The sequence below is a fragment of the Orcinus orca genome, chromosome 1 (assembly GCF_937001465.1).
Source record: "Orcinus orca chromosome 1, mOrcOrc1.1, whole genome shotgun sequence".
In the NCBI taxonomy this organism is placed as follows: Eukaryota; Metazoa; Chordata; class Mammalia; order Artiodactyla; family Delphinidae; genus Orcinus; species Orcinus orca.
Window position 1 is genome coordinate 40333767 of NC_064559.1, and position 12779 is coordinate 40346545.

Consider the following 12779-nt stretch of genomic DNA (forward strand, 5'->3'; position numbering starts at 1 on the left):
GACACACATTATACTAGAAACCATCTACACAGGTATCTGGGCTGGGATAGATTTGCGTGTGAGCTCCTGATGCCAGCATCCCAAGCTCCCTTGGAGGGGTTGAACTCACATTTGATTCCTTTATTCTAACATCTCTTAGAAGGTAGTTATCATTATGACAGGCAGTCTAGGTTCAAATCCTGACTTTCCACTAACGAAGAGCAGTGGCTGGAATAAAAACCTCCATGACTCACTGGCAAAATTTATAAGAATGAGCTCATAGCCAAAGAGAAAACTTTTCAGAGTAGGAAGAGCATTTAAATGGGAACAAGGAAGCTCAGACACATGGCAGATGAGGTAGGAACGTGAAATCTGACTGAGCCAATAAACTAACCGGAAAGTAACTTGCAAGGAGGGCCTTTGAGGCCAGGGCGAAAACATGTCTCAGCAGCCTTCTCTTAGCACATGTGCAGCCAAATTCTCTTTGATAACGTAAGGCTGGCTGCCCTCTAGAAAGCAACGGGCTACCGAGCCCTTGTGGGGAGGTGAGGGAAGGCTGAGTTCAGGAGGACGTTCAGAAGGCAGGGAGCCTCCGCCAGCAACCTCTGCTGGGGCTTTCCCGAGGACCCAGTGAGGGACACTCCCACTGCTGAGTCTCTTTGGCTTCTTGATGTTTCACCGACAAGCCCTGTCCATTCTACAGGTCACTGACCGTTTGAGCCAGAAGAGAGATGAAAGATCATCTAGTTCCTGTTTCCCAAAGATGTTCTGCAAAACACTAGCTCTGATGGATGCTATTAAGTATATTAAAATAGATAATAATAAAAAAAAGATAATAAATACTTATTGGTATAATTCAAAAAAGTGTTCAGGGGCCAAATAAATGTGAGAAATGTTGGGCTAAACATCTGAGACTTCGGGACGCCAGCTTGCTCACCTGGGGACTGAGCCCGTGGTCTCAGACTCATTAGCACCACCCTGTTTATTATGAGTCAACCACACACTTCTAAGAAAATATCAGGAAGGTACATCACTCTCCAAAGGACTGCATTGGCATGGCAGTCCTCTAAGGTAGGCCGGATCCTTTCTAACTTGTGATAAACACACTGTGTCACAGGACGTCAAGGATGATAAGAGTTAAGATAAATTACAGCTTCCCTCCCGCACCACTGCCTCCACGTCGGGCTCTTCCAGTCCCTCCATCTATTCTGTCCTAGGAGGAAATCGGATCTGTGATGATGAGTCCGACAGCACCATGCTTTACCAAACCTCCCTGATGACTCACCTGGTCCTCTGGTGCTACTTGGGGGGCCCAGGCACAGATCTTGGAATCATCTGTCTGGGAGATTTCCAGGTGTTACAGTTTAGCCCCTACTCCCCTTTTAAAACATTTAGCACCTGACAGGGCCTCTGAATTCCCAGAAAAACAAAGCTCATCAATAACAATAAGGATAGCAACACATACATTGAGAACTTGCTTCGTCAAAGCACCTTTCTAAGGTACTATTACCACTCCTATATTATCAGTGAATGAATGGAGCCCAGAGAGGTTAGGTAACTGGCCCAAGGTCACTAAAAGGAGAGCCAGGATTTGAAGTATTTCAAGTATTCTTGACTTGCCTCCACAGGATTATTCTATGAGCCAAACTATTACAGTCCCTGCTCTCCTTCTTTGCTCTGTTGTCTCCACTCCTACCGATAATGGAAGAGAACTAACCCAGCTGTGTACCTACTACCTGTAAGGCACTGTGCCTGGCACTTGATCACCCTTCCACAGCTACCCAGTGGGGTAGACAGAATGAACCCACAGAAGAGAAATAGTTGTACTTGTTCAAATTCCCCCCCCCCCGCTGCCCACACCTCCCCAGCTCACAAGTGGCTGAGCCCAGATGTGAATATCTTCCTTTAAAGCCTATACTTATTGCAGAACTTTATTGCTACCTTGGAAATGGCTGGATATAGCCTGACCACCTGCAGTTTAAGCAGAGTTAGACATAGTGAAGCATGGAGCCCTTTCATTACCTCCCACTCCCAGGATCACGATGGGTTTCTGCTATATGCTTTTGGGGGTACTAAGGAGTGTCCCCCAAAATCCATGGAGGGCCTCCCAGGTCCCTGACATCACTTCTGATCCTCTTGATGGAAAAAGGACTTGGCTTTGGTTTATATTTTGTTGTCCAGAAAGAATTATGGTCTTATCACTCACATCATCTGTCCCCTTCCCACCCTTAATTCCAACACCCTGATTTTAAAATAATCTTTATACCTTGACAGTTTAATAGATGATTTTAATTCTGCAGAAGCCCTCACTGTGGAAGAATGACAAGGAAAATATGGGCTGTGTAGAGATCATTTTGAAAACTTAGTTCTTCGGTGAGGAAGGGGATGTATTTCTAAGCACCTGGCTCTGTGGTGCTTTCTTTCCATCTTATCAGCCTTCCAGAAGAATTCGTTCAGGGAGAAAACTGAAAGCCTTTCCAATGCCACTTATACACAGGGCTCTCTCCAAACCTCCAATGCTTTGACCTCCTCTTCACCAGAATAAAATGCCCTTTTGTTAAAGTGGGCTAGAAATGTACATATAGTATTCAAGACAATTCACTATGGCAACCTCAGTTTTAGAAAACTGGTGCTTTGAAACCACCAGTAACTACAGTCCCAACTCCCTCCCAAACTCACTATGTTGGGGCCTTATCAAGCTAAGAAAAATCCATCCTGGAACAAATTACTATATGCAAACACGATGCAAAACATACTTAAAAACATAAAAATACTGGCTTTAAAAATAAATCGCCCTACACAGAGAATGAGCGCCACCCTACTAACCACCTACATGCCAATTATCCCATGCACTGCCTGCTGCTAATTACCTAACGGCTTATCTGCAATACATCATTTAATTGAGGTGCACTTCCTCTACTGTCCTAACAATGAGCAGGAGAACCAATCTCCTAGCCAGCACCTGGGAAGTGAGACCTCTTCCCCAGTCGTAAGCAGAGTAGAGCCCAGGTGAAACATGATTCAAGAAAGGGTCCAGTTATAAACAAAGAGGGGCAAAGCATGAACTCAGAACCTCCTGGACTGAAGGTGGAAGGTGAGGATGGGTGGCGGGGAAGAGAGGGAATAAATATGTAGCGAGTGGTTCCTATAGGCACTATGTCAACTTTTTTTTGTTTTAATGCATATGATCTTCTCAATAAACCTAGTTAGGAGGGATTTTTTATTAGACCCTTTTCACAGATGAGGAAACTGAGGCTTAGAATAGTTCAGTAACTTGCACAAGGGCACACAGCTAATCAGGAGTCACACCAGGGTTCAAAACCAGGTCCTTAACTCCAAAGCGGGTACTCTTTTTAGTAAGTCACTAACATCACGGCCAAGCTGACCTGCCGGGCCATGCCTCCCCAGCACACCCACCAATGGTGTAGCTGTCACTCTGATGGGAAAACCTCTCATGTCTCGCAACCCGGGATGTGACTGGGATTTACTGTACAATAAAGTATCCTCCAAGTGTCCTGAAGGGTAGTAAAGGCCATTGGAGATATTTTGGAGACAATATGTGCCACCCCTGAAAAGTCAACAGACTGGGAGAAAGCAGAAGCTGAAGAATGCCAACATGGGAAAAGCTGAGAGCCACACTTAACCGAGGCCCACCACAGGATGCAATGCTGCTTATCAGGAAGATGGGGGCAGGTGCCGGTTTGGAATCTACCCCTTATGAGCTGGGTGGCCTTGGAAAAGTGATTCTCTTCTCCATGGGGTCCTAGCTGCTTCCTTTGAGAAGTGGGGTTGGTACTGTAATGTCATGAGGTTGTTCTGAGGATTTAATAAGCTGACATAAAACATATACTGACATTGTGACATATCTGGAGTTGGTAATCACGTTACTATTAGTAGTGCACAAAGCTCCGATTGCCTGTAGGAAAATGCCCGGAGAGCCTGACATCCTAGGAAGCCGAGGGTCTGAGATGAGGAAGGTCCCACTTCCCATTTTTTTCATGAACAAGTACACACCACCTCCTCAGAAGAGAGGAGGATGCCGTGCTTTCCTCTTGGCAAAATACTGATGCCCTGGTGACTGACCTAACAGGTCAGAACAACCTCATTTTTCCCTCCTTGAATGGAACTAGCCAAAAGAGTGGGTGTGCGCCAACCTCGCCACTGACAGGAGCTAAAGGGACAGTGAGGCCAGAGCAGCTGGCCCCTCCTTTGCTGCAAGAGGTGCAGAGAACCCTGGGATAACATCCACCCCACGGAACATTCTGCAGAGCAAGTGCCCTGCCATTCTGCAGAGCGGGTACCCTGTATACACAAAGGCAGAAGCGTAAGATAAGGAGTGTCAAGTGCATGAAACAAAATAATAACTCACAGTTTAATTGAGCACATACTGTGTTCTAGAACCTGTATGTAGGAGCTTTGCAAATATTATCTTATTTAATCCTCATAATTATCTTACAAGTAGACCTTTCCATCAGCCCCATTTTACAGATGGGGAAGCATTTAGAGCTTGCAGAGCACTAAGTGGCAGAGCAGGATGCAGACTAAAGTCTCATCTGGCTCAGAGCCCACAGACAAGGAAAACCAAAGGTCAAAATGCTGGATCGGCCTTCAGGTTCTGCCTCCTTCATCCTTGCCTGTGACCTCAGGTGTCTTTGGAGGAAGGTAACAGGTCCTCCATGAGTTGGGTCCCAAGAGCAGTGCCAAGGGCTGGGTGGTGCTCATACACATGGGTTCAGGGATAAGGGGGTGAGACTTGGAATACAGAGGCTAGGGTCAGCTATGAAGCTGTGAGAAGCAGGAAGAGACCTGGTCAATGAGTCATTTCTGGCTCCGGTTCTTTCTTTACTATGACCTTTCTATAAAATGTCATATTTGTGAAATGAGGGTGGTGGTGAAATGGAGGAGAGATTGGATGTTCATGGAGGCACCCTCCAGCACAGAGTTCTTGCTGTGCACTGGAGGACATCGACAGGACCGAACAACTCCCCAAACAGATGTCAAAGGCACTGTGTTCTCAGGAATCTTTGCAAATAACACACTCGATTTTGCCAAGATAGAAACAGCCGCAAGAATACACTTCATTTGGCCAGAAAAAAATAGCTACAAGAATGATTCATGCATGTAATGTTCTCATCTTCTATGCCCTATGTAACTAGGCATTAATTCGCAGAAGGACAAAATGAGAGACTACAATGAATATACCAAAATGCCTCTTTTTTTTTCTTTATATAAAAGACCTCACTAAAATTCTCTCGGATCCATATCAAACTCATAGGCACTTGCGATTGGAAGGACATTTGAAGATCAACTGATCTGACTCTCCATTGGATGGCTAAGTCCTCTCCACAGTGTCTCTGAGGGGTCTCCAGGGGATGCCTAAATACTTCCAGGACAAGAAACCAGATACCTATTGAATTCAACGGGCGGCTCCGATCCTTTCCGAGGTCTTTCTTATACTGTCTACAGCTTTGGTTCCACCTCTGCACCCTGTGGCCACACAGACTACGCCAAATGCTCCTCCACACAGCCCTTCAGAAACGTCGTCCCGAGTCTTCTCTTCTGCAGAGCTGTCAATCATTCTGCACTTACAAAAACAATCTGACCGCTGACACACTGTTGTTTTTGTTGTCGTCCTTGTTTTTCTAAGACAGATTTACTTGATCCACAATTTTTCCAAGATGATTAGTCCTCCAAGTAACCCAAACTGTGCAATTTTTCCAACCTATGTTATCAGCAACACTGAAGGCTGAACATAATCAACTTGCTTTCATAAAAAGAAGAAATCCATCAAAAAATAGACTTTAAGAGAATCCACTTGGCTAAAACTATCACCAGCAAGCGTTCCATGTTCGCAGACAAACAAGGAAGAACTATGAATGCACATTTCTCCCCCACTACCCATTCCCCACTGGCATTTAAACGACCAGCTTTCCAGTCACAGAACCATAAAAATCATCAATCATCGGCCGCAACCTCACATCTTATGATGTGGATACTGAGGCCCAGAGATCCCATCTCTTTCTCCATGCCATCCCCGGATGTTTTTATAATTCCCCGTGCTGGGTTAGGCACTGGGGATACCAAGCCCTTGCCCTCCCAGGTCTCTGAGCAGGGACTCACAAGGCAGTGCAATTCAAGGAATGTCAAATAGGTAGAAGCACATTGTGGGGGTAACCCAATGACAGGCGTTTGGAGCTTTGTACAAAGAACTTGGCAAAAGGCTGTTTCCTTTCTCTGAGCCTTTACTCAAGCTGCTCCTCCAAGTGCAACCCTCCTCTTTGTTTGGCAAACTGATCCCTTAAGACTCAGCTTAGGCATCACCGCCCCCACCAATACTTTCTCCCTGACTCCCGCTTTATCTGCCCTTCTCCTTTATGACCCCGTTAACACCTTGTACAAATCACACTCATTGTACTTAGCATCGTGCACCACACTTAGCCTTCCCGTGTGGATTGTCTCCACTAGACTTGAGCTTCCTGAAGCTAGGGCACTGAGTTTTACTCCGTTTTATACATCTAGTCTAGTTCAGTTGGCATGTACTGGATTTGATGAACAAATAAACATTTCAGCAGACTCTTAAGGGTTAACAGGAATGTGTCACACACAGAAGAAGAGAAGAGAATTCCAGGTCAGGAAGCCCATGCAGAGAGACAGTGCTCTGAAAGGGTGTGGCATGTCTGCAGAGCTGTGTGGGCCATTCTCCTGGTGGGCGTTGGAGTGCTGGGGTTGGAGCTCGGGGGTTAAGTTTGGGCCAGATGTGAAAAACTACATAAGCCGTGCTGAAGTTTGCAGACATTATCCTGTAGTTAGGGTGGGTGCAAAAAGTCTTTATGGAGGGGAGTGACGTCATCCCATTAGTCTTTAAGGTCACATAAGTGGCCAAGGAGGAAGCGCCGCATTGAGGAGAGACACAGGGGAGGAGGGTGTGTTTGGAGCCTATGCTTGCTTCAGAACAGGGGGAGACTCTGTATCAGGGGCACCGTGGTCCAGGAGCTCAGGAAGAGCCCTGAGGGGGGTTGCAAAGTGTGGACCCAGGTTTGAGAGCATCGGTGGAGCCAACAGGATCTGATGAGTAAACTGAGGCGTGGGAGACAGGGAAGAAGCATCAGTGTTGACGGCAGTGTTTCTAACCTGGAACCCCGGGGCGAGACAGACAATGTTAATAGAGACAGGGGTCACGAGAAGAGGAACAGTTTTGGGGGGGGGCAGATCGTGAGGTCATTTCTGGAAAGATTCCTATGACAATCCTCCCAGATGATGTCTATAGGTTGAGAGCTACTTCTTAACTGAAGGACATAAATGAAATGCAAGAAAATCAGTCATGAAAACCTCAAGAGTACAAGACATATTTTAATCCTCACAGAGACAGACGGAGCAGTTCTGATGATTTGAGGGTGAAAGAAACAAGTTCAGATGAGAAATCTTCTGGTTTTAAAACTACAAATCATTTCTCAGTCCTTTAAATTGACAGTTGTATACAAAATATTCTCTAGGCAATCAGATTCCATCTCTTATTTTCTGGACTCAACTGAATCATTTTCATATCTTAAAAAAAATTCTTATTACCAGCTGGCTAATAGCCTCACACCATTTAGTGGGTCCCAGTCGCAAGGGAGAATTCGGTTTATATTAATTAAGTGGTCCCACTCAGCCATTTTATTGACTAACAACCTCATTTTTTACTCATCTTTTCAAAATGCTAGAAGGTCAGGATTTTACTGAGGAAAAGCCCACAGACACACTCATGAGCAAATCCCTTCTGCACCAAAATCAATCCATCTTTTAATCTAGCAATATCCTTTTCTCTCTCATTTCATAGCAAAAGCTCCAAAGAGCAAGCAACAAACAGAACCTCTACAGAACCAATTGCTCCATTGAAGTAAACAGCAAAAGGACTTTCCTGGCTCACGTGGTTATCCTAAGTGTACAGAGACTGCCTTTGGTAGAAAAGAAACTGAAATTGCCAGCTTACCCTCTTCCTCAAGTTGTAGGTGAGAATGAGGTTCCGGGAGAAGGAGTGGGAGAAGGCTGTGTAGAATTCCAGCACTTTCTGCAGGGCGTCCCGCTTGATCACATGCAGGTCACAGTAGGTCAAGGCCCTGACGTTGGCACAGGACTGGGCAAGGGTGGCTTCCTTCCAGAACACGTCTCCAAACACATCTCCCTTCCCTGAGGAGAGAAAATGGTGATGAGGAAAGTATCAGTAGGAGGTGTCTGGCTATCAGGGTTGGCTTCCCACTGTCTCCCAGAGTTGCTGTCCATTTGGCATCCCATGGCTTGGGCTCAGAAAAGGCAAAAATGGTTTTAATTTGGACCTTAGCAACATGCAATTTAAGAAACTTTAAAATACCATAGGATATATGTCAAAGTTCAACCAATAACTTTGGGTTCATTTGTGACCTCCTGAACACCCTAACCAAAATGGGAGCCCTGTGTTATTCTTTATCACCCACGGTTTTCCGAAGCATCAATCATAGTCTGCAATTATATTATTTACTTGTTTTTTGTCTGTCTCCCAACACGAGCATTCCTGTGTCTCATCTCTCCACTAACACCCAGTGTCTGGCACACAGTAGGAGTTCTCACAATATCTGCTGGCAAAAGAGAAGTGAGGAATGAAGGTGAACGGTGGGTCTACGTTAGTGGGACTGAGAGGCGCACACTAGGCTGCAGTGGGGAGGGTGTGGACTCTTCATTGGAAGCTGAAGTACAGGCGGTGTCTCCCCCGTTTAGGATGACCTACATGGAAGGAGTCAGGCAAGAGTGGAGTTCCTCTTCTCCCACACTCTGTCCACTGCCCTGAGGTTTATGTTTGCATGGCGCCTCATTCCTCACCCTCTCTCCCATACCTCCTTCCATGTTCCTCCCCTTGCCAAATGCCCTAATGGCGGTATAAAAAGATGGGCCCTATATAAGTGGCATCTCCAGGATCCTCTATACCTAGTATTCCACAAGACTATATTTAACAATATATTTAATAATAAGTCAATGGAGTACTCATCCCACATAGCCATATTCTGGGTCAAACTTCTATCAATCTCCTCTAAATATCTGTTTTTCACACCTAGGGATATTCTTCCTACCTTTCCCAGAAACCCATGTTTTAACATATGTCTAATGCAAAGCTTAATTCATTCCTGGCACAGCCTCTGGTTATAAATAGCTTGAAATGTTGTTTCTCTTGCTTTTAAATTTTCAGCACAGATAAACACAAATTTGAATCCCCAGGGAGCCAGAGAGGAGTATTGGGGGAGGGGGGTGGTGGGGGGAAGGAAACAATGCAACAAGGGTGAAAACCAATCTAACAACTCTCAAGGGAGTTGTCAGCCCATGCAACCAGATCAGCCACACTCTGCAGCGAGAACCCAGGTACCCGCGACTCAGTGTGATTCACAGGGCAACTGTTTTCCTAATTCAGGCTAAGGAGGCAATTAGAGTTTTAAGCATCTAGACAGAACTTGACTTTTTCTCAAACACCAAAAAGTGTCCACTCTAAGTACATAAGGGACTCCACGGGTACAGCCCTCTCTAAGCACCTCCATTACGTGAGCTGAAAAGCAAGTATACTGGACACATTACTCTATGTGTTTGTGAAATAATGTGTAGTTCTAATTTATGAAGATGGTTTCACCAACTCAATATGAGTAGGATACATGCTTGGGGTAGCATTTAGGTAAATATGCCTTCAAAACTGTGTTATTTAAATTCCCTTACCAGGTGTTTTTCAGCCATCTGTTATATGAGTGGGCTAATGTAGGGCAGAGGCCAGCGGACGGTAATGTTTCTCTCGGTGTGACACCACCTGGCTTCCATGGAGAGAGGTTCATTCAGTGTGTGCTCCCTAGCATGGAGTTCTCACCAAAAAGGCTGGCCAATTCATTCATACATATGGAGCATTCTATAACCCCTCTTTACTGCTCTGCAGTGCCTCTCACACCTTTCAAAATTATGTAATCCTATTCTCCTAGAGAATGCTCTTTATCTGACATGCAGTATGGTAAACAGTAAAAAAAAAAAAAAAAAAAAAAAAAAAGGACCCTACACATATACTGCAACTTACTTCAAGAGGCAAAGCCTAATTCCCTTTCCTTGAATCTGAACTCACTTTAGTCTCTTGCCTTCACCAATAGAATGTGGCAGAAATGATGTTGCAGGATTTTCAGGCAGGGTCATAAGAAGCCTTGTAACTTCTGCCTGTGTCTCTTGGAACACTTACTCTCAGGATGCTCCCTCTTGGACCCAACCACCATGTTTTAAGAAGAACAAACCACACAAGAGGTCACATAGAAGTGATCTGGGGACAGCCAGGCTCTGTCAGTCATGTAAGCAAGCCATCTTGGCCATCCAGCCCAGTCGAGCCTTCAGATGACTGTAGCCCCAGCCAATGCTGGACAGAAACCACGCGTGGGAAGTTCAAGGGAGAACGAGCCATCTGAGCCAAACAACCCACAGAATCATGAGAAACAATTACTTTCTTAAGCCACTAAATTTAGGAGCTGTTTGTTAAGCAGAAATAGATAACCAGAACAAACAGAATCATAGAATTCTAGGATGAGAGGCCCATGAGAAATTACTTAAGGGCTTACCTAATATTCCAGCAGAACACTGAAAATCATCCCAGCTCTGAACTGGCACCCCACTTCCTTCCCTGAAATAACGAGATGAGAAAGAGCTAGAGGTGGCTCTAATGGGCAGGTTCTCTTAAGTGAGCGTTTTGCCCATCAGTGAGAAAATGCGGAATTTACAAGTTCTGCAGTCTCCTACTGTGATCAAATGTGGTATAACTAAGCCAGAACTATTGAGAGTAGACCATTGGTAATCTTGCCTAATTCTTATTATTACTTCCTTTAAGCAACTTAAGCTTCCATCAACAGATGATTGAATAAAGAAGATGTGGTATATGTGTGTATACATGTCACAAACACACAATGGAATACTACTCAGCCATAAAAGAGAATGAAATGCTGCCATTTGAAGCAACAGGGATGGACTTGGAGGGTATTATGCTAAGTGAAATAAGTCAAAGAAAAACAAATATTGTATGATATTACTTACATGTGGAATCTAAAAACAATACAACAAATTAGTGAATAAAACAAAAATGAAGCAGACTCACAGATACAGAGAACAAACTAGTGGTTACTAGTGTGGGGAGAGGGAAGGAGGAGGGGGAATATAGGGGTAAGGGAATAAGAGGTACAAATTATTAGGTATAAGCTAAGCTAAAAGGACATACTGTACAACATGGGGAATATAGCCAACATTTTCTAATAACTATAAATGGAATATAACCTTTAAAAATTGTCAATCACTACTCTGTATACCCATAACATATAATATTGTATGTCAACTATACTTCAATTTAAAAAGCTATAGAGGATTGGTTCAAGGTGGCAGAGTTGAAGGATGTGCTCTCACTCCCTCGTGTGAGAGCACTGGAATCACAACTAACTGATGAACAATCATCAACAGGAACACACTGGCACTCAACAAAAAAGATACCCCACATCCAAAGACAAAGAAGTAGCCAAAATGAGACGGTAGGAGGGGCACAATCACAATAAAATCAAATCCCATAACTGCTGGGTGGGTGACTCACAAACTGGAGAACACTTATACCACAGAAGTCCACCCACTGGAGTGAAGCTTCTGTGCCCACGTCAGGCTTCCCAACCTGGGGGTCTGGCAACGGGAGGAGGAATTCCTACAGAATCAGACTTTGAAGGCTAGCAGGATTTGGTTGAAAGACTTCGACAGGACTGGGGGAAACAGAGACTCCACTCTTTGACGGCACACAAAAAGTAGTGTGTGCACCAGGACCAAGGGGAAGGAGCTGTGACCCTATAGGAGACTGAACCAGACCTACCTGCTAGTGTTGGTCTCCTGCAGAGGCAGGGGTTGGCTCTGTCTCATCGTGAGGACAAGGACACTGGGAGCAGAAGTTCTGGGAAGTACTCCTTGGCATCAGCCCTTCCAGGGTCTGCCATTAGCCCCACCAAAGAGCCTGGGTAGGCTCCAGTGTTGGGTCACCTCAGGCCAAACAACCAACAGGAAGGGAACCCAGCCCCACCCATCAGCAGAGAAGCAGATTAAAGTTTTACTGAGCTCTGCCCACAAGAGCAACAGCCAGCTCTACTCACCACCAGTTCCTTCCATCAGGAAACTTGCACAAGCCTCTTAGATAGCCTCATCCAACAGAGGGCAGACAGCAGAAGCAAGAAGAACTACAATCCTGCAGCTAGTGGAACAAAAACCACATTCACAGAAAGATAGACAAAATGAAAAGGCAGAGGGCTATGTACCAGATGAAGGAACAAGATAAAACCCCAGAAAAACAACTAAATGAAGTGGAGATAGAAAATCTTCCAGAAAAAGAATTCTGAATAATGATAGTGAAGATGATCCAGGACCTCGGAAAAAGAATGGAGGCAAAGATCGAGAAGATGCAAGAAATGTTTAACAAAGACCTAGAAGAATTAAAGAACAAACAAACAGAGATGAACAATAACATAACTGAAATGAAAACTACACTAGAAGGAATCAATACCAGAATAACTGAGGCAGAAGAATGGATAAGTGACCTGGAAGACAGCATGGTGGAATTCACTGCTGCAGAACAGAACAAAGAAGAAAGAATGAAAAGAAATGAAGACAGCCTAAGAGACCTCTGGGACAACATTAAACGCAACAACATTCGCATTATACGGGTCCCAGAAGGAGAAGAAAGAAAGGACCCGAGAAAATATTTGAAGAGAGTAGAGTTGAAAACTTCCCTAACATGGGAAAGGAAATAGCCACCC

The 12779-nt window shown here is 44.8% G+C and overlaps 1 protein-coding gene across 3 annotated transcripts in view; it reads right to left on the reverse strand.

The window, feature by feature from the left end:
- The window catches only part of KCNH1 (potassium voltage-gated channel subfamily H member 1), a 421689-nt gene that overhangs the window by 85602 nt on the left and 323308 nt on the right, over nt 1-12779 (reverse strand). For all 3 annotated transcript variants that reach the window (XR_007473256.1, XM_004275288.3, XM_004275287.3), the window contains exon 10: nt 7952-8148. Coding sequence is in view for 2 of the 3 variants with exons in the window: in XM_004275288.3 (XP_004275336.1) it covers nt 7952-8148 (197 nt within the window). In the remaining variant the exon portion in view is untranslated. The remainder of the gene's footprint in view (nt 1-7951; nt 8149-12779) is intronic.